The sequence below is a fragment of the Petromyzon marinus genome, chromosome 16, assembly GCF_048934315.1.
Source record: "Petromyzon marinus isolate PM22_M1 ecotype Great Lakes invasive population chromosome 16, UKy_Petmar_22M1.pri1.0, whole genome shotgun sequence".
In the NCBI taxonomy this organism is placed as follows: Eukaryota; Metazoa; Chordata; class Hyperoartia; order Petromyzontiformes; family Petromyzontidae; genus Petromyzon; species Petromyzon marinus.
This window is the reverse complement of record NC_133682.1, coordinates 2,898,141-2,917,428: the sequence shown is the minus strand read 5'-3', so window position 1 is coordinate 2,917,428 and position 19,288 is coordinate 2,898,141. Positions and strand designations below refer to the sequence as shown.

Here is a 19,288-nt window from a genome sequence, read left to right as displayed (position 1 = left end):
AAATAAGGTGGGAAAGCACCTGATGATGATTGCTTGTGTTGCGCCCGAAACGCCGTGATTTATTTTATTTGATACCTACCGTGACTTTACCGAAATAACCAAAGAGTATGGATTCCTGCAGTCACGAAAGCTTCAAATCAACATCATGTCGACCATATGTTTGTTGTTCAAACCCGCCCAGAGTAACATGCGAATCTTTACAAGTTTTACACAGGCGGGCAAAACAACAACAAAAACCTATCCAGCGGCGTGGACACTTTAATTTTGAAAGTTGTTCTTTAATAAGACGACAACAATGAACAGCGAAACAAAAACACAAATACACAGGAACCCCCTTGCAAACGGGCTCAAGAGATGAGCGCTGGCCATGCAACCGCCGTGACGCGCTTCAATAAATAGGAGTTGTGTGGATGGTGGTGGCGGGAGGGGGCGGCGAGTTCCTCTGTGACGTGGAGCAAGCAACGGCGATTTACTCACAACCCACCCATGCCCGAGAGACACGCGCGCACACGGACGCCGACGAGACGCCGACGAGACGACGAGGAGGAGGAGACACCGTCGCGAGACTGGGCGCTAGCGAACCATTCCGAGGCATCATGCGGCGCCTTCGGTGGACGCGCCGCCGACGCACAGCGGCGCGAACGAGCGGCTCAAGGCGCGGGCGACGACGGCCGACGGACAGAGCCATGCGCGCCAACTTGTAACGCGAACAGAGAAACCCCCACCGTGGAGTGTTCCTGCGGATCTGAAAAACCTGCGGGGTTAAACCGGTGGATCGACTTCCGTTGGTGCGGCGCAGCACGGCACATTTACGGTCGCACCTCGGCTTTGTGCCGTGCACATCATAACTCAGTAGTTTTAACGGATATGTTCGAACGTCTACTTCGTTTTGTCCACGTAAAGGAAGGAAAACAAACAACTTAAATCATTTAAGACAAACTAGACATTTGAAAATGCAAATGTGATATTTTGCGTTTCTTTATATTCCCAAGGGACTCAGAAGAACATTCACAATACTGCAAACAACATTTTAGTCACAAGCCCACAGAATGCAGTGAGAATTGTAAGGTTTTTTTTCGTTAAGTAACTTAAACATACGCAAATATTGATATAGAAAAAAAAACTTCGTGAAAATCCATTTCTCTGCAATAACCTTGTTCACATGCACATTTTGACGTTACATTGCAGCGTCTACGTTTTCCATTTGACCTGTCAGGATACTTTTGCTTGACTCTATGAGCCACAGGCATTTTACTGCACATCACGAAGACTGAAACAAACTTTAGTACGAGAAATCTACAGTGAACTTGACAAAGAAAAAGCATACACAACACAAATGTGAACACAAACTCACAAGAGCACGCACGCACACAAGCACCACCTACTCTCCTCGGGACAATTATCTGTACTCCAACTACATCAAATTTATGTTTTGACTTGTTTGGTCGTGTGGTTACGGTGAATGAACGGAGAGCATGGACAGAGTGCAGATGCTTCTAAAATGAGGCTGTTTAGGAAACACTCGTGCTCTGTAGAGTTTCTGGTTTTGGTCAAGAGGCACTTTCTTTCATTTAAACTTTCACAAAACAGTAGAGAGCTTCTCTCTGTGTTGACCAGCAGGGTTTTGCTTTGATTTCAAAAGCAATTTAGGAAAATCTCAACAACAACAAAAGTGCTCGTCGATAAAAAAAGCACACTTGTTATGTTATGAAAATATCACTGCATGGCCTGGTTCATAAATACAATCGTCGTGTACCACCAAAACACACACACGTTAGTTTTGTATAAGACCAAATTCATGGGGTTGGTGGTGTGCAGGGGTGGATGTGTAGCAGAGGGGGGGGTGTAGTGGTTTTTAGTTTTAGGGGCACAGTGGAAGGAGAGTTTTGTTCCTTTTCATTTACTTCCACCCCCCACCCCCCAGAAAAAAAGCAGAGTTTTCTAGTGCACAGAAAGGAATATAATTGGTGTGGCCCCAGTGTCCTGAATGCTAACAGGGCAGCCTTTGAGGCCTCCCTTCATTCCAATGGCAGGAGCATGGCTGTTAATGGGTGGAATCAGAGGGCCCTTCACCTCTCCCCCATCTTGATGACAACAAAGATGGAGCCACAATGCCCGTGGAACCACACCCACCCCAGCCACATCGCGGTGCCCAGAAAACGGGGTTCCTTTTTTTCTTTCCCACAATGCCGCGCACAGTACTTGGATGCCTAATTAGGACTGTGAATCTGGTGACAAAATAGCTAAAGGGAAAATATATGGATTTATGGTGATAACATTGCGATAAAATGGTCAAAGTGCAGCGAGCTACGTACGAACGTGCCAGGTCAAGCAGCTCGTAAATAAATGTCTGATTAATATGGATGGAGATTTACCTTCCACTGAAAAAAAAAATCAAATAGCTGGAAAAAGTATATGTAAATAAAAGGAGACAGACAGACATAATAGACACTGGTAAAAAAAAAAAACCCGAGAGAGATGCAGGGATAGGAGACAGCCAGGGTTGTGAGAGTGGGCACGCAAAAAAATGAGAATTCGGGAGCCAGACAGAGATGTAAAGAAAGGAAGCCCCTTTTAAAAGACGATGCAGAAAAGGGCATTGCGACAATAGCAGGGAACACGCTGCCCACAAACCCCCACGTACCACCCCCTTTCTCTGCCCCCCCCCCTCGCATCCCCCCACCGCCGATCCCCGTGTGAATCCCGGCTCCACAGGGGCCTCTTTGTCCCCCTGGCCGGCAATGCTCAGTCGCACAGCACGAGGGATGAACCAGCAAGGGAGGTGGGAGCGACGGGGCGGGCGGGCGGGCGCAGGAGGCGACTGCCGTTCTGTTTCGGTGGACGAGTGGCTTGAAGGACACCACCCCACCCCGCACCCCCGCTCAACGTCCCCATCTTCCCGCAACTCAAACCCAGCAAATGGAAGAGGGGGCGGCGGGGCGGCGGGGCGGGCGGGCGGGGGGGGGTAAAGAAACAGAAAGCGAAATAGACATGGAGAGAGGGAGGCACAGACGCAACACCCCTCACACCCATCGCCCCTTACACCCCATCATCCCAACCTCCCGCCCCCCAAACCCCTTCTCTCCGCTGTTCACGGCTAATTAGCGCAGCGGCACGGAGACAAAGCCCGCTGGGTCGTCTCCTCAGCAACAAGGTCGCCCATGGGGTTACAGGGTGAAGGTCAGGGGTGATTTCACACCAGCTGTCCCACTCCATCACCGGCGGGGGGTTGCGGTTTGTGGGTTTTCTCGTTTTAGTGACGAGAGTGGGAAAGGAGACAGCCGGTGTCGGTGGCGAAGGGGGGCGAAGGGGCTGGTGGCTGGGATCGCGGTGGAGGAAACGTGCGGAGGCCACGTCTTACAGATTTACACACGCGGGGGGAGGGGTTAAAGTGTGCAGCAAGGTGGTGATTATTGATGACGGTGATATGATGATTGATGATGACGGTGGTGATTAATGTTTTCGTTCAGCTGCTGTCACTAGTTTGGCTGTGATCCACGCATGCCTTTACTCGTTATATAACTCAAGCCAGCAGCCCAAAATATGTACCTGTAACGTTAATGCAGTGCGTATTAACGTGAGCGTATAAATACGTGTTTTGATGCACGTGCTCGTGATGGACCACGTGCATCCCGCGGAATTCTGGGGTCAATAAAAGCCACACGGGTATGCGTGTAATCTCAATGCATTGTTATATCAAGGGCAAGCAACATCTCCAAAGGTCTCATGGGGAATCCGCGAAGAGCATCCATCCAAGAAAACAGAATACGTTCAACGGCATGAGCAAAATAAAGTGGTCAAAATATTTAACAAACAAGTAAAGTATTCTTAGCTCTTTACCGAAAGAGCTAAGAATATGAATTACTGCAGTCACGAAAGCTTTAAATCAAAATTTAAAGCAAAGTGGTTGGGTATTCAAAACCAGAAGCCAGCCACCAGTGGTAAGCCTTTAAAAAAGATTAAACGTAACCTACATTTTGACATCCTGGCAAGTGACCCAATTTCGTTTCTGCTCCAGACATCACCTTTCCTTCAGTAGTTAAATCCGCTGAGGTAAATAAAACACATTTAGTCACCAATAAAACCCAACCGCAGTTTCTAGCACGCGAACAAAAATGCGGTTGGGTTTTTAGTTTGTTTTGTTGCCGTGACGGCAGACGAAGCGTGAGAAAATAAAAGTACTGCATTTTTAAAACAAAACTTAAACGACATTCAACGCAACAAGTTGATGAAAAACAAAGTGATTTCACACGTTAAATGTCAATCGCCTTCAATTAGGTAGCCACGCGAGTCGGGAGGGTGTCTTTCACAATGGGGTCAATATACACCACGTGTGTGTGTGTGTTCGTGTGTGTATGTGCGCCTGTGTGCGGGGAGCGGGGTAGTGTGGCATTTATTAGCAGGCCCAGGTGTTGGTCCTGGGTGGACCAACACCTGGGCCTGCCCTAGGTCGACTCGGCCTCAAATGAGTACCTGGTGCGGTGTGTAAACATCGCCACTAGGGAGACAAAGGCGGCCAGGCGTGGTGCTTGCCATCCACCCCCTTCTGTGGTGTGCCGGCCTTCATAGGTGCTCGCTAACAGCACTTGCCCTAAGTCTGTTAAAGGCTATATAGGTGATATCGTTGTCTTTCTGTGTGTGTGTGCGCGCGTACAAACAAAATAACACCCAAGCAAAACAAGTTATGGGAAAGGTTTCAAACAATAAATAGTGAGAGATGCACAATGGCAAGAGGGAAGTTCAGCTCAGCGGTTCTGCTTCACGGTGTAACGGAGTGCTTGGCAGGCAGTCGTTGACGTTGGGCGTAAGGGGGGGCCGGGTGGCGGGCACGGAGGCAGTCAAACACACGGCGACGCAGCCCCCCCCTCCACGAGTTTAGGCACCACCAGGTTTCTGCTTGGTGGTGTCGTAGGCTCGCACCACTTCCTTTTGCGAAACGACACCGTTTTCTTCTTGCGAGAAGGCAAATCCGCCTGTGTGGGCATACGCAGAGACAGAACACAAAAACACCCCCACACAATTATCCCTGGAATTGACGGATGGCATCAAGAATAATTCATCAGTACCTTTCTTTGGACTAACCAAGCCTACAACTGGTACCTGCTGCAGCAAGAAACCCATCAGGCTTGGTTAGGCCAGAGGATCGGCAACCTGCGGCTCCGGAATGAAATGCGGCTCTTTAAAAGGACCGATTCGTGCCGTTATTTATAAATGACCACTGTCTCGTATTCACATGCATTGCGGCACTTGAAATAGAGATTTGTTAAACTAATTCTAACAAAAATCCCTCTGCTTGTTATTTTGATTGCCGGCTCCTCGATTAGACTCATCACACTTCCTACAAGCCACATTCAGATGTTGCCTCGTGTCACGAATTAAACCCAGATTTCAGCAATTGTGCTGCAGTGTGCTAAATGTCGCAACGTCTGCATGCACACGCACACACAAGACTAAGACCCACCCCCGTATAGCCCTAACAAACTGTTGGGCAAAGCAAGTGCTGTTAGCGAGCGCCTATCAAGGTCGGAATCGACTCGGGTTGCAGGCTTCGTGGCGCAGCACGCTAACCACGCACATGATCGCATCGGTATAAATTACGGCCAGTGTTAAAAGCACCGCACGCAAAATAACCGCAACACGCGCGCGCGTGTACAGCTGAACCACCACCCAGCCCGAGGACTCACGGAGGAGACTCTGGTCCATGGACTCGGAGCGACGTAACCCCGCCGTGTTGGTTCTCCGGAACACGTTCTTCAGGAGGCGTGCTCGCTCCGTCAGGCTGTCGGCGTGCAGCAGGAGGACGAGGTGACAAAGGAAGTGACGACGACGGTCAAGGGGATGATCGCCGTCATCATAACAACCGGCCCTCAAAATTGACCGCGCCACTCGAGCTTCCGTAAGCAAAGCGTCATGGCCCAAGGAAGATCATTTGCGATGGGTTAAGCGGTGGCCGGCAGCCAATGAGCAAATCATCCGGTGCTATATAGCGCTTTTACAGAAGCGACCTGGTCACAACTGATAACTCGACAAAGTGGCCTATGACGTGGAAATTTATAGCAGCCAAATGCTCTGAACGCATGTTTCTAAATGTGAAAACCTGAGGACCCGGAGAAAATTCTAAGCGACCACGTGGAGAAAGACACTCAAACTCCAAACATAAAACAGGCATTGTCAGGGTCGGGATCGAACCCACGAACTCCCGCGTACCGGGTGAGGGAGTCAACATCCCGGCACCGCAGCACACTCGATCTCAGAAGCCAAACCGGGGGGAGCGTGGACAGCACCGTGCCAGACGACCGCCACGCACAGCGGCTGCCGCAGGGCCACGGAGGCGGTGGGGGGGGGTGGCTACGTGGTAGGTAGGCAGTAGAGGGCAGTGCAGAAAAATCGATTATTTGCCTGTATTTCAATGAATGCTTCCACGTCTATGCTCACCACCTTCACCGCACTGATTAGCGTGAAGTATGGTCTAATAACGTCCACGACGAGCCGCGTGGGTATGGGGGCGGCCGTCATCCTGTAGTGGATTGGCACAGGAGCTGTGCGTGTACACACAGCGGTTGGAAACCAACAGTGGTCATGTTTGGATAACCGTGTGGGATTTCCACCGGCGATTCACGGCCCCACCGATAAGAGATGCGCACCGCGCTATTCCGCCTGTTTAGACAGGGAGACGCATGGACGTCTCTTTAAAGCGGTAATTATTGGAAAAACGGGGGATTACGTCTTTAAGTCAGGCATGGAGTGGACGCCGCACCTCTTTCCACGCTGGTGTTCCATGAGAACCTTCTCGGGATCCTGGCAGGCAGCCTCTTGCTCCTGAACCTCATCCATTAAGCTCTTGAAGCAGGTACGTTTGATCCTGGTCAGTAAATACACAGCACGGACGCGCAAACAAACAGACGTAGACACACACGCGTACGCTAAGATGCTAGAGTCTGTGATGAGCGTGCATTTGCATGCACACCAAAGATAAAGATCCCCCGTGTAGCCTTATCAGACTGAAGGGGAAAGTGCTGTAAGCGAGCACCACGAGAGGGTTGGTGTCCAGCACCATATCCGGCCGCCTTTGTTTCCCCAGTGCCGATATTTACACACCGCACCAGGTGCTCAGTTGAGCCGACCGGGATACGTTTCACATAATCGTCACTGGTTTTAGCCGTGACCGTGTATTGAACTCGGGTGGCCAGGTTCATCGCGCAGCGCTCTAAGCACTGTGCCACGCCTCCCATTCACGCACACACCTATAGCACCGTCACCCTGCAGGCAGAATAGACAAACGACAAGCCAAACGCGTGGGCGTACGTCAGCGCGTTCGAGAACGTCACAGAAATGTGCAACAAACTAAATCGAATATATCTTTGCTGGGTGTCAAAATAAATTAAACAAAACTTTTACTACTAAAGCAGCGCTGCGAGTAAAAAAAATAAGTTAAAGGAACGCAGTTCACGGGGAGAGAGCGAAGAGAAGGGCGGGGAAGGAGGTAGGAGATGAAAACGTCGTGAATTCATTCATAAAAGTGGGATATTAGGAGGAATGGAGAGGGCTCTGGAAGGCGCGGATCAAAAGGAAGGGCATTGTGGGGGGTAGTGAGGATGAGGCGATCCTCTTTCTCAAGCGTCAGGGACAGATCAAGAGGCGGGTGGCCTGCAGGATGGCACTTTCCCACTCGGTAAATGCGGTGCACCAGGGCAGATATCACGCGTGCGTGACCATGTACTTAGTTTGCGTGCAAGTAAGCGCGTGTACATGAGGTGCACATGTACAGCACTTTGTTAATCCGCTGCTGGATGAGGGGTTTTCCCGCGTCGTGCGGGTCGCGGGGGGTATTGGTCCATACTTCACCAAGCCCGTTCAATAAGGGGGGGGGGGGGGCAGGGAGGTTGTTGTTGGCGAAGGCGGGGAGCGCAAATGTGGGAGCACGGTGCAATGGATTTTGATGCATTGTCCCCTCTGGGGGCAACGTAGCCCTGCAGCAACACTCGATACCTGTTGTACGCACGGTGATTTGCCCGTTCTAACACTTTGCAGGCTCAACCCCAATTCGTTTCCGAGACCTGACGAGGGAAAATTCTGGGCGATTTGGGTCGTGGGTGTACGTACAAGCGAGGCTATGATATGCACGGACACTCACGGCTATCGACCTTTTGTGAAGGCAGGAAGACAGTGTTTGAGAATAGGTTTTCCCCTTTTTTACTGGCAACAATACAGGTGTTGAGATGTTAAAACACCAAACTGAAACCTTTTACAAGGAATCATGTCTGCATTAACCACACATACTTGTGATCAGAATGCAAAAAAAACCATAGTCTGATAATATATGCATTGTCTTTGAAACTGATTGGTCCACACCAGAGACAGCTTTCTTTTGAGCCTCGTCTCAAGACGGTGTTAGACCAGAGGACGCCAAAAGGCGTACAGTTCTGTTTTGCAAGTAGTTGAGGCTTTTCACGTTGGACGTCGCCACACTCATATGCACGCACACGCAGGCGTAGGGTCAGAGGTGAAAAGCGATAACTGTGCCCAAGTCAGCTCCAAACTGATATTAGCCATAATAACATCGATAACTAATCTATATTAGCAGTGGCGATAGCAATCTAATAACGAGACTAACATGTATATTGTACTTTACATGGATAGAGTAAATTCTGTAATAACATTTACTTTAATTAATAAATACAAGTTGGGTACAATAAGGCTTTGTGGTTTCACCTATTTTCGTTTAATTTTAGTTATATTATCCTTAGATTAAACAAAAACTTTGCGCGTAAAACTATACAGTGAAAACACTACTAATGAGATTTGCCGACGGCGTTACTTGCGAATTATACGAGGTTTTACATCGTGCAACGAAAACAACGAGAAATGGGAGGCAATAAAACGGTTAAAATAAACACTTGGCAGATCAAATTCAAAACCGGACCGCTCCCCCCCCCCCCACCAAAAAAATCATTTTGGCTTTTAGGATTTCCTCTCAAATGACAATGAAGTGGGTGGGGGGGGAGCACTTTGGAGGGAGAAGCCACAAGCCCCCCCCCCCACTCCCCAACCGGGTCTGTGAGCGCATCTGAGCAGTCACGGTGGATAATTGCCCGGCGCTGGGCGAAAGCGTGTGGGGGCTTGCCAGCCCCTCGCGGGGATAGCATCGACCCTCGTGGGTGGCGGCGGTGGTGGAGGTGGAGGGGGGTGGAGAGAGAGGGAGGCGGGGGAACGGGTGGGCAACTCTGAGCCCCCCCCTCGCCCCCACTCCCCCCAGGAGCAGCAGTCGTCACGTGGTGCCCCTAATTGCTGTCGTCCCCCCCCCCCGGTAGCGAGCGCAGTGGAGCCCTCTCGTGCGAATTTATAACGAGATTTATTTAAGCGTCCTTCATCAACCCCTTGAAAAAGCCTCGCTCGACGCCTCGAGACTCCGCACTGAAGAGGATCCTGCGATGGGATGTTCGGCCAATTCCTTACAGAGGTGCATGCGAGGAACAATTAGTAAACAAGACGCGACGCGAGACTTTCCAATACGGCAGCACAAGGGTGATCCATTTATAGATACCCCACTAAAATAATGGGTAGACGTAATGTGAGATTTCCAAAGCGCCACCAGTCGCTATACACATTACATCTTTTAGCACCCTCCTCCTGCGTCAGTTACGGAGCAATCGCTTTCACAGAACATCACAAGAAATCCCGGGTCAATTAAAAATCAGTGGCCTATCAATAAATGAATCACCCCATACGTGTGAAATGTGACAAAGAAAAGCCTACATTGAATGAAAATCGAAATAACGTATCAATATCTCGTGGGCAAAAAAAAAGTCCCCCCCGGGTGCTATGTCAAACTTTCTCTTTTCTTCCCAGCCATAAAAAAAGATTGCTCCTCCAACTACTTTCACTATTGGCGCACGCAGCCAGTCCAGCAGTAAGATATACATTCACTGTATTTAGGTAAACACTAAACCGAGCCACAGTGTGCGTGCGTGTGTGTGCGTCCGCTCAGCTGTGAGGTATAAACAGCCCGTAAATGAACTACTCGCCTTCAGAATAGTAAGTGGCTATGGGCAGCACACGTCGCTCGCAGCAGGCGTTATGGCTCGCGGTTGAGATCAGCGGCAGAGTCGCAACCCAATGAGTGAAACAATGCCACGAAGAGGACGTCCGCATGAAGCGATGGAATCGGCTCGGCTGAAGTCGCTGGGTGAATTGCGGCATCGCAGGGATGGTGGTGGAAAAGAGAGTGGTGGAAAAGAGCTTTATAGCTCATCGGATTCCTCCAGTATCAATAAATATTCTGATTCTGGCTTGAGAAAGCCTTCATCCAGCAGCGGATCGATCGTGGGTCATTTATGTACGCTGAACTTCTTTCGCACCGTACGTAGCCAACCGTGCTAACCGATGGTGATCGCGGTAAAAATGGACTGCGCCACTCACGCCATCCACGCCACGTCCCGCATGAGGCACACGATCGGCACCAGGAAGAGGCCCATCCAGAACACGCCCGACCTGAAGAGGGCACTCGCCTGTGGACAAAACACAAAGACAAAGACTAAGATCCCCCGTATAGCCTGAACAGACCGTTGGAGCAAGTGCTGTTAGCGGGCACCTATGTAGGCCGGCACGGCACACGAGGGGGTGGGTGGCCAGCACCACGCCCGACCGCCTTTGTCTCCCCAGTGGCGATGTTTACACACCGCACCAGGCACTCAATTTGAGTCCGAGTCGACCTAGGGGAGGCCCAGGAACGGTTCAGATAATCGTCACCAATGTTGGCCGTGAGCGGGAATCGAACTCGGGTTAGCCGGGTTTGTAGCGCAGTGCACCGACCGCCTGTGGGGAAAAGGCAGACACATCGACGCAACGCGTTCACCACTCCACCGCACTCGCGATTCACACACCCCGGTTTCATACCCTCTCATCAAATCTCACAAAGCCAAGCAGGTTGGGGCCTGGACAGTGCATGAAGGGTCGACTACCGTTTCACGAAGGTGTCGCGGTGCTACGTTGTCAGAGGGTGGGAGCGCGCCACCCACTTTCACCATCTCTGAGCAGTGTAGTGAAATACAGGCAAACAATCCCCACGACCTGCATGGCATGGAGAGGCCTTCATTCTTCAGCTGTACTTGTCCGTTGCAACTGCTAAAATGAATGTAAAGTTACAAGTTTTTAAGGATGATTTGAAAGCAGTTTTTGATGATAACCAAATAATATACCCCACCCTTTGGGGGGGTGAGAAAGAAACCAATGTAAAGTGACTTCATATTTATAAACAAACCACATTACAAATTCTTGGTTCTTTCGGTAAAGTCACGTAGAAGGGAAACAAAATAATAAATACAAATTTCACACCTGTGGTTTTCACACCTGATGATGATTGCTTGTGTTGCAGTTGAAACGTCGTGATAATTTTATTGTTTTATATTTTTATTATTTTGTTTCCCTTCTACGTGACTTTACCGAAAGAACCAAGAATATGAATCCCTGCACTTTGGTTTTTTCGGTAAAGTCACGTAGAAATAATAAAAAATAAAATTATATAATAGCATACGACGTTTCGATTGCAACACAAGCAATCATCATCAGGTACAGAATTAACACAGACACATCAGGGGACACAGAGAGAGGCGGAGGAGCACACTAAATCAAACAGGGTTTAGCAAAAATTATGAAACTATATAAAGCAACACAGACGGTCGGTTAAAACACAATTAACGCATGGTCTGGTTGATTACGCTATTTCAAAGATTGCTAAATTGTAAGTTAAGTGTGAAATTTAAGAGAAGTGATAGAACACAGATCGCAAAGAGACATATGGTGAGGGACACGCACACAGCGCATCTATGTGCCGAAGCCTTATATAGACAGAAACGGTGGAGCTGGGACTCAGAGACAATAGGACACAAATTAGCATGAGGAGAGCACATATCAAAGGAAGGTGCGGGTGCAGTCACGAAAGCTTTAAATAAAAATGTAAACCACATTTCAGTTAAAATATATAAAGATATCCAATCTGTGAAAACTTAATGCGTGAATTAAGTCAAACGCTGCTTGCAGCATGAACCCCGAAACCGCAACCACGTTCACATAATGAACACACCTGCAAAACACTGCAGTCCATTTATTGCAGTGTTGAAACATTCACATGTACGTGTTTGTCTTTTAAACAGTCTCAAGGGAACAAATAGAAAAGACAATCCAACCGCCCTTTCATCACTTCCAAGTATGTGCCCATTGTTTGGCAGAGAACATTTACCGGAGAGTAACCCAGTTGTAAGGACTGCTGGGTGCAAGAGGGAAAAAAAAAACACTGTCAACAATAAATAGTCAGCGTCGATTGACATATTCAGGGTAAATTCGGGCAGTAACGAAACGCCGAGGGGGCATGTAGGTCGTCTGAACGCGCTCGTGTCTGATAGTGATGCGCTGTGGACAGATGAGCAAACAAACGAGCATTATCATTGGCGCGCCTTCCCTGCCTTACATGGTCTGCCCCCAAAATCCCACCGTTGCAATTTAAACCCCACAAATAAGACCACCAAGAAAGCTTTAGGCTTTATATTTGTAGAGAGTGGGGGACTGGCAGGGAGGGTGGGTGTTTGGTTGGTTGAAATCCAGAGGCTATTGCGTCAGAAGCTGTTAGAGAGTGGGAGAGAAACTGAAATGACTTTTAAACTCTTTCATGGAAAGAATATAGTGTTGATGCTGAAAAAAGTTGTGTTTTTTCGTACTTGAATGTGCCCAAGGCAATGGAACACCACTGGCCTTGCTCACATAACCGTGTCCGAGAAAAAAAAACGACAGCGGTCTAGCAGAGATAAAACTAAAACAACACCGCAAAAAATATGCAAGGAAAATTAATTCATCCCCAGGCCAATGTCCGTGCAAACACATGCACGCACATTCAGCACAGGACATTCATCTGCTTCGGCTGAAACGCCACGTGCCAAGGATTGGTTCAAAACTAAACGCCTTGTAGAAGATTTTAAAGTGAGATTTGCATTAAACTACCAACAGGGTGTTATTTTATGACTTTCCATCTTACAGCTGACGCGGCAGCGTCCAGCAAAACTACCCGGAAAACGACTAATCCAGGACCTCGTGCTCCGGCTGACATTTCAAGAACAAAAGCCCAAGGGTGCTGCGGGGAAAAAAAAGCATCCCAAATCTAACAGGTGTCCATTTTTTTTGTTCCTTTTAACAGGACAGCATGATGCATATTTTAGGCTGTATTTAGGCTGCCCCCGTGCCAACAGGTGGCCTGGATTAGTCCCGGTGCCAATGCTCTTCGGCCCAAAGATTAACGGTGCGAGTGATGGCCACGGGGTCCTGGTGCGTGCGGGAGGCATTTCAGGGTTTATGCGGAGGTGGCATGGCATGGAGAAGGTCTTGACCCTCACAGCGGGTATTTTCAGTGCAGCCATCGATCACGGTGCATTAATGCCACGATGCACGCACACAAACACGCACAAATACAAAGACCCCACCCCCCCCCCCCCCCCCCGTATAGCCTGAACAGACTGTTGGGGCAAGTGCTGTTAGCGAGCAGCACCTATGAAGGCCGGAACGGCACACGAGTGGGTGGGTGGCCAGAACCACGCCCGGCCGTCTTTGTCTCCCCAGTGGCAAAGTTTAAACACAGTCATAAGTGCGCTTTGCGGATTCACGCTGGCTGCTGCGTTGGTAAATCATCAAATGAACAGCGGAACTCGTTGAGCTTAAATATATCAAAATTGGTCTTTCAAGCCACTCTTAAGATGGCAAAGTGAATTACTAGTAACACACCCGTTAGTAATTCCAGGCAGCAAGCTGTAAATTGTATTCAATGTGTTTAGAAAGATACCCAATCAATATGCGAAGTGGGGGGGGGGTAATCTATAACATTAAGTCAAGCAAACATTAGAATGCACTATAAATAGAATGTGGATTTTACAAGTGGTCCCATTGCAACCTGACTGCATACAATCAACTGGACACTCAGCATGGTTTGGCTCTCGCATAATCCCAGCCGCACACGATTTGGAAGCCCCTCCATCCACGGAGAGGGTGATAAAATAGCATTTCGGATGCGGTTTTTCACACACCGCTTTCGTGTTCGAGGCGGCAGGGAACCCAAGGGCTCACGACTTTAGGTTCCCAGTTTTCCCCAACACCCCACCGCTGCCACCCGTTAAATGCCTAACAAATGTCGATGCACCATCTGCGAGAATTAGAAAGTCATTTGGAACATCACCTTCCAAAAAGGAGAGGATAAAAAAATGCAGCACTGTTAATTTTTCACACGAGATTAACTGGCAAAGCAGTTACATTTTCCGCTCCAATGTCGTAACAAAAAATAAGAACAAAATCCACTGCATTTATGAATCAATGGGGTTGCTCATACTGTACAGATTTATTGTTTTCATTCATTGTTGCGGTTCTCGATTGCTACCAACCAGCACATGTGCTGCACATGCAGAGAGTCTGTCAGCAATGCCCTTATGCTGTGAGTCAGAGTGAATTTCTGCCAAGATAAACTAAATGTAGGTTACAGTGGCCATTCCGCTCTGCCCATGTGCATTTCTATCCTCAACATCGCGGCAGCTTTAGTGGGCAGACGTGCCATGACACACCGGGAAAATGTATCCGCTGAAGGTTAACGAAAAGTGGATTTGACATGGTGGTGGTGCAATGGGAAAAGGGCTTTGGCGGCCCCTCTGCTGTGTAAGGGATTTAGTGAGAAGCCAAAATGGACAGGCAGCTTTTTTTTTCACAGACGCTCTCATGGGCTCTCATATCTTCCCCTCCATCTGTCCCACCGTCTCAAACCACGTCAGTCACAGTTCACATGCATGCTAGTCAACGGGAGAGGTGACGACAATGACAAGCCACTCTTATTTTCGGAAGTATTGACATACTGGCACTGACGCGTGCTTGCGTCTGCCGAAGATTGGTAAATCTACAATTCTTCCAGCGTCAGAAAGGACAATGTTTTGCTGCGACTCGAAAAGCTCTCGGGTGAGGCACGTAACGTCCCGGATGTAACGTTTACTCTGCTGCAGGTGCCTTCCGTATTCGCCTCCTCGCCCGTGCGCGCCTTATCGCACGCTTTATCCACCTTCGCCATCACACGAACGATGAAGCACAGGCGTGAAAAACACGTCCCCCGTCCCTTCTCCTCACTCCTCGCCTTTCAGCCCCAGCAGCCACGGCGAATCCCCAACCCCGCCAACCCACCACGTCCACAAAAAAATGACACCTCCGACGTTCTCATCATTCCACCCTGGAAAGAAGAAAATAAAATATTTAATTAACGTTAGTAAAATCCAGTAAAACTCCTCCCGCCACGTCGCGACAGCCTCCCACCCCATCCCCGGCAAGCGTCGCCCAGGACCCCCCCCTCCCTCACATCGCACGCTCCTGTCTAGAGGGAGGTTGGGACCAATGGAATAATTGACATTTTAGGTGTAATTATAGGCCGTTGGCATTATCCCCGAGGCTCCTTAAGGGCAGATTGTTTGCGGCTAACGAGAAGGGGGACTGGCAGCTGCTGCTGGGGTGGTGGGGGGGAGTTGGTGGGAGGGAGTTGGTGGGAGGGGAGGGGAGGGGGTAGCTGGGATGGGAAGGTTTGCGGAATGAACATAAAATCATGGACTAGGCACGCGGCAACACAGAATTGTGTGCGAATGTTGAAGGAGAACTGCGGTGTTATAGCAACTGACAGACGGAACGCTGGAGGTTATCAAATGGCCCAAAGATATTGTACAAGAAGGTGGCGGCAGCTTGGGGGAGGCATTCATCCAACAGTGGATTGATCATGGCGGATGATGTTTCCAATGTTCTTTGTAATAATCTATTTATATATTAATTAATAACACCGTAAGGTGGAATTCCCATGCATTGGCAATCACCATATATTAAATCCCACGGACTTTGATCTACTTGTTGGCTTCTCTTTACCCAGATTTAAAACTGCAGAAACAACATAAAACCCACATGTTGGAAACCACACAAACATCACGAGAACCCATTCAGTGCAACTCTCAACTGTTTTTCTTCTGTGGCTGCAGATTTAAACCGCAACACACATGCTACCGGAAATCCTTTACACAGCAATTTAAAACGCCTGATTTTTGTAAATATTCTGTTTACAATTTTCCTTTTTTCTCTTTTTGTCGATATGCACAGATAGAAGCGTCTTGCCATGAGGCTCGTGTTACACAATACATGTATCTAATAATGCAGCCACTACCCCAAGAACTTCCCCCACAATTTGTTGTTGTTGTTGCGCAAAGGGATGAGAGATGATTGTAGGAGCAGATTAACTCCCTAGGGGAGGGAGGGAGACAGTCACTTGCATAGTCAACCTCCGTAAAAAAAGAATCACTTCCCCCACCCGCACAAGCACATGTGAACACGCGACAAAGATTAAGATCACCCGTATAACCACGGGACAGACTGCTGTGGCAAGTGCTGTTAGCGAGCAGTGCCTATGAAGGCCGGAAAGGCACACCAAGGTAGCGGGGATGTGCCAGGCACAGTACTCATTTAAAGTTGAGTCGACTTAGGGTAGGCTGAGTACTCCAAGACTGGTTTAGATATATGGCATTGATGCTAGCCGTGGACACGAATCGAACTCGGGTCACTCCGAGTTCGTAAGCGGAGTGCACTAACCACTTGCACCAACGGCTCCACCCACACATGAACACACGTGCACACGAGCGTTCCCACCTGTGGAGGTAAGTGTAAGGAAAGCACGAATTGGTGGGTTAGTACACCTGCACGCACACAAGCATGCACGCACGGCCTTACACATACACAAATACACGTGAACACAAAGCACGTGCACGGTAAACTGTGCAGGGCCCAAGGCTTTGCGAAATCCCGCAAGGGCCAATGGGCAAAAAAAAAACGTTCGGTCGGATGTTTTTGTTTTGAAAAAAACCCACCGTGTCCAATAACCTCAAACACCCCCGAGAAGCAAGTCGCTTACCAAAGGCCAACAAAGGAATGCATTTCTGTTTTTATGCAACTCAGATTTCATTTGTGCTCTGCAACAACAACAAAAATCACACGTGCAAGTACGAATCTATGTTTTTCAATAAAGGACTTTACACAAAATGGCAATCGTTTTTTGTATGGAATCTGTCCAGAGCTATTTTATGCAAATCTGTGCATTACTAAACAAAGCTTTCTCCAACACCACCCAAGTACTTTCACTCGCTTTGTCAGTAAGAACACTATTCTCCCGGAATTTTGCAGACGCGGGGTTTTTTTTACCGTAAGTCATCACGTTGATGACGTCACCTATCACCACGAGTACATTTTCAACTAATATCTCCACACATTGTATTAATTGAATGTAAAACAATTTAAGCTCATCAGGCGTGCTTGTTTGATTTTTTGAAAAATGTCCAGAAAAATGGCTCACGAATGAAGATGGCAACGTCCGAATGTTTTTATACGCGGACCTGCAACCCTCCCACGTGCTGGTTAAAATCAATTCCAGATCGTGTTGGGCTTAATCAGCCCTTCAGGGATTTTATCAACAAACAGCAGAGACTGACTAGTGCAATCCGTTCTGCCTCTCTAACCCCTTAACTTTCAACACAATTCTGGGCATGACTTCTGACCAGTTCGCCACCCATCAAATGTCTTCACAGTTCTCACCATAGAATCCAGAAGCAGAAGAAGAAAAAAAAGCATCTGTTCCGTGTCTCTAACTGCAATACATCATGAGGACCAACCCGCATCCAACACAAATTGCGAGATGTTTTCTTTCCTTGCATAGAGTTGTTTCACCACTCAGTTAAGAACGCCAATATAACTGTGCATGGGAACTTCGACAGACCGGCTGTTTTTCTGCCCTGCTGCTAAATCTTCGTGTCTCATAGACGCTGACTCAGTACCCTACCATGGGCACTGGCTTCCTAAAGGCTGCAATGGCTACGGTCTCGGAAGTTGATCTGTTAAAATTATTTAGCTCCTCTTCTTCGTTGTATTTATTGATTTTGGTTGTGGGGGAAAAAAAAAACATTCGTTGACCCTGCGCGCTTTTCTCAATGTGACGGGGAATACAGAAAAAAAAAACATTGGGAGCACATGAACGATAGCCTCCTGCCCCGGGTCTGTGCATTTTCAAAAAATTGGTTGCACATGCATTCAGACCACGAAGTGTTATTGGAAGCAAAAAACCAAACAAACATCCGTCTCAACCCCCGGCGTGCTCGCTAGACATATGGACAAACAATCTGAGCCGTACCCAGCTTTCCAGAGCCCCACCCTAATGCCAACACCCAGCAGCACCTCCCTACTCCCGCCAGAGCGAGCAGAGCCTGGCACGTCCAATGACGCCCACTAAGAGCTCAATGCCTTAAATGCATGCCGATGTTTTTTTTGTGTGCCCCCAATGATTTTTAAGGTCGCATTCATTGCACACAAAGTGCCTGCCACAAATGAACCACAATACTTCGCTGATCTCGTCAAGGAGCATAAACCACCACGCAAACTTCAGTCATCCTTACAGCACCGACTTTTGGCTAGCCAACGTCCTTCTTCAGGTGGGGAACAACTTAGCAAAAACACACCGCTTAAGTGTGTCACACCGCTTAAGTGTGTCACACTTAAGCGGTGTGACACACCGACAATTTAGCGAAAGTGCTTTCGCTAAGTTGTCCCCACGTGAAGAAGGACGCTTGTGTTGCGCCCGAAACGTCGTGATTTAATTTATTAAAAATTTTTACCTACGCGACTTTACCGAAAAAACCAAAGAGTGTGAATCCTTGCAGTCACGAAAACTTCAAATCTAGAATTTTGGCTAGCCATTGAACAACGATGGTCACCGCATCGCGCGACGCTTTCAGGTGCGCTTCTGCGGCCGTCTGGAACGCTCTTCTAATATTAGAAAGCCACTGGAGCTATGCACTTTTAAATCTAGATTGAAAAGTCATTTCTTGATCGCTGCTTTTTTGTGTTTAGTTTGTTGCCTTTTCGCCGCACCTCCAATGGTGCGAAAGAAATTGAACGTATGATCGGAGTACTGCAGTGGCAGCAATTGTGTGAGCCTTAAGCAACAGGGCCGTGAGCAACCCGCGCGCATTTTTATTCCGCCCCATGTCACACTACAAACCCGTGATAAGGGCTTAAGGCTCGGAAGCCCGGCAAGGAGGGCGTCACAGGATCAAAGCATGAAATACCCTTTTATCCCTTTCATTTGAGGAATGCAACCCAGTGCCTCGCGCAATTCGCTTGCCGCGCAGTGCCATAATTCAGGTGGGATTAGGAGCAACCTTCGCAGCTTTTTCGGTGGAGACTTATAGCCAGGCTG

At 48.5% G+C, this 19,288-nt stretch overlaps 1 protein-coding gene and 1 long non-coding RNA gene across 7 annotated transcripts in view; one reads left to right on the top strand and one right to left on the bottom strand.

Moving 5' to 3' along the window:
• The first annotated feature begins 2,968 nt into the window (after window positions 1-2,968).
• On the top strand, window positions 2,969-4,649 carry LOC142924729 (uncharacterized). The gene is made up of 2 exons (XR_012941797.1): window positions 2,969-4,409; window positions 4,450-4,649. It is a non-coding gene; the product is annotated as an uncharacterized LOC142924729 (long non-coding RNA).
• Window positions 3,670-19,288, bottom strand: part of ATP8A1 (ATPase phospholipid transporting 8A1) — a 108,310-nt gene continuing 92,691 nt past the window's right edge. For all 6 annotated transcript variants that reach the window (XM_076067424.1, XM_076067425.1, XM_032955508.2 and 3 more), the window contains 4 exons: window positions 10,420-10,508; window positions 6,758-6,862; window positions 5,685-5,779; window positions 3,670-4,973 (listed from right to left, as the gene is read on the bottom strand). In XM_076067424.1, coding sequence (XP_075923539.1) covers window positions 4,876-4,973; window positions 5,685-5,779; window positions 6,758-6,862; window positions 10,420-10,508 — 387 coding nt within the window. In that variant the 3' untranslated portion in view covers window positions 3,670-4,875. The remainder of the gene's footprint in view (window positions 4,974-5,684; window positions 5,780-6,757; window positions 6,863-10,419; window positions 10,509-19,288) is intronic.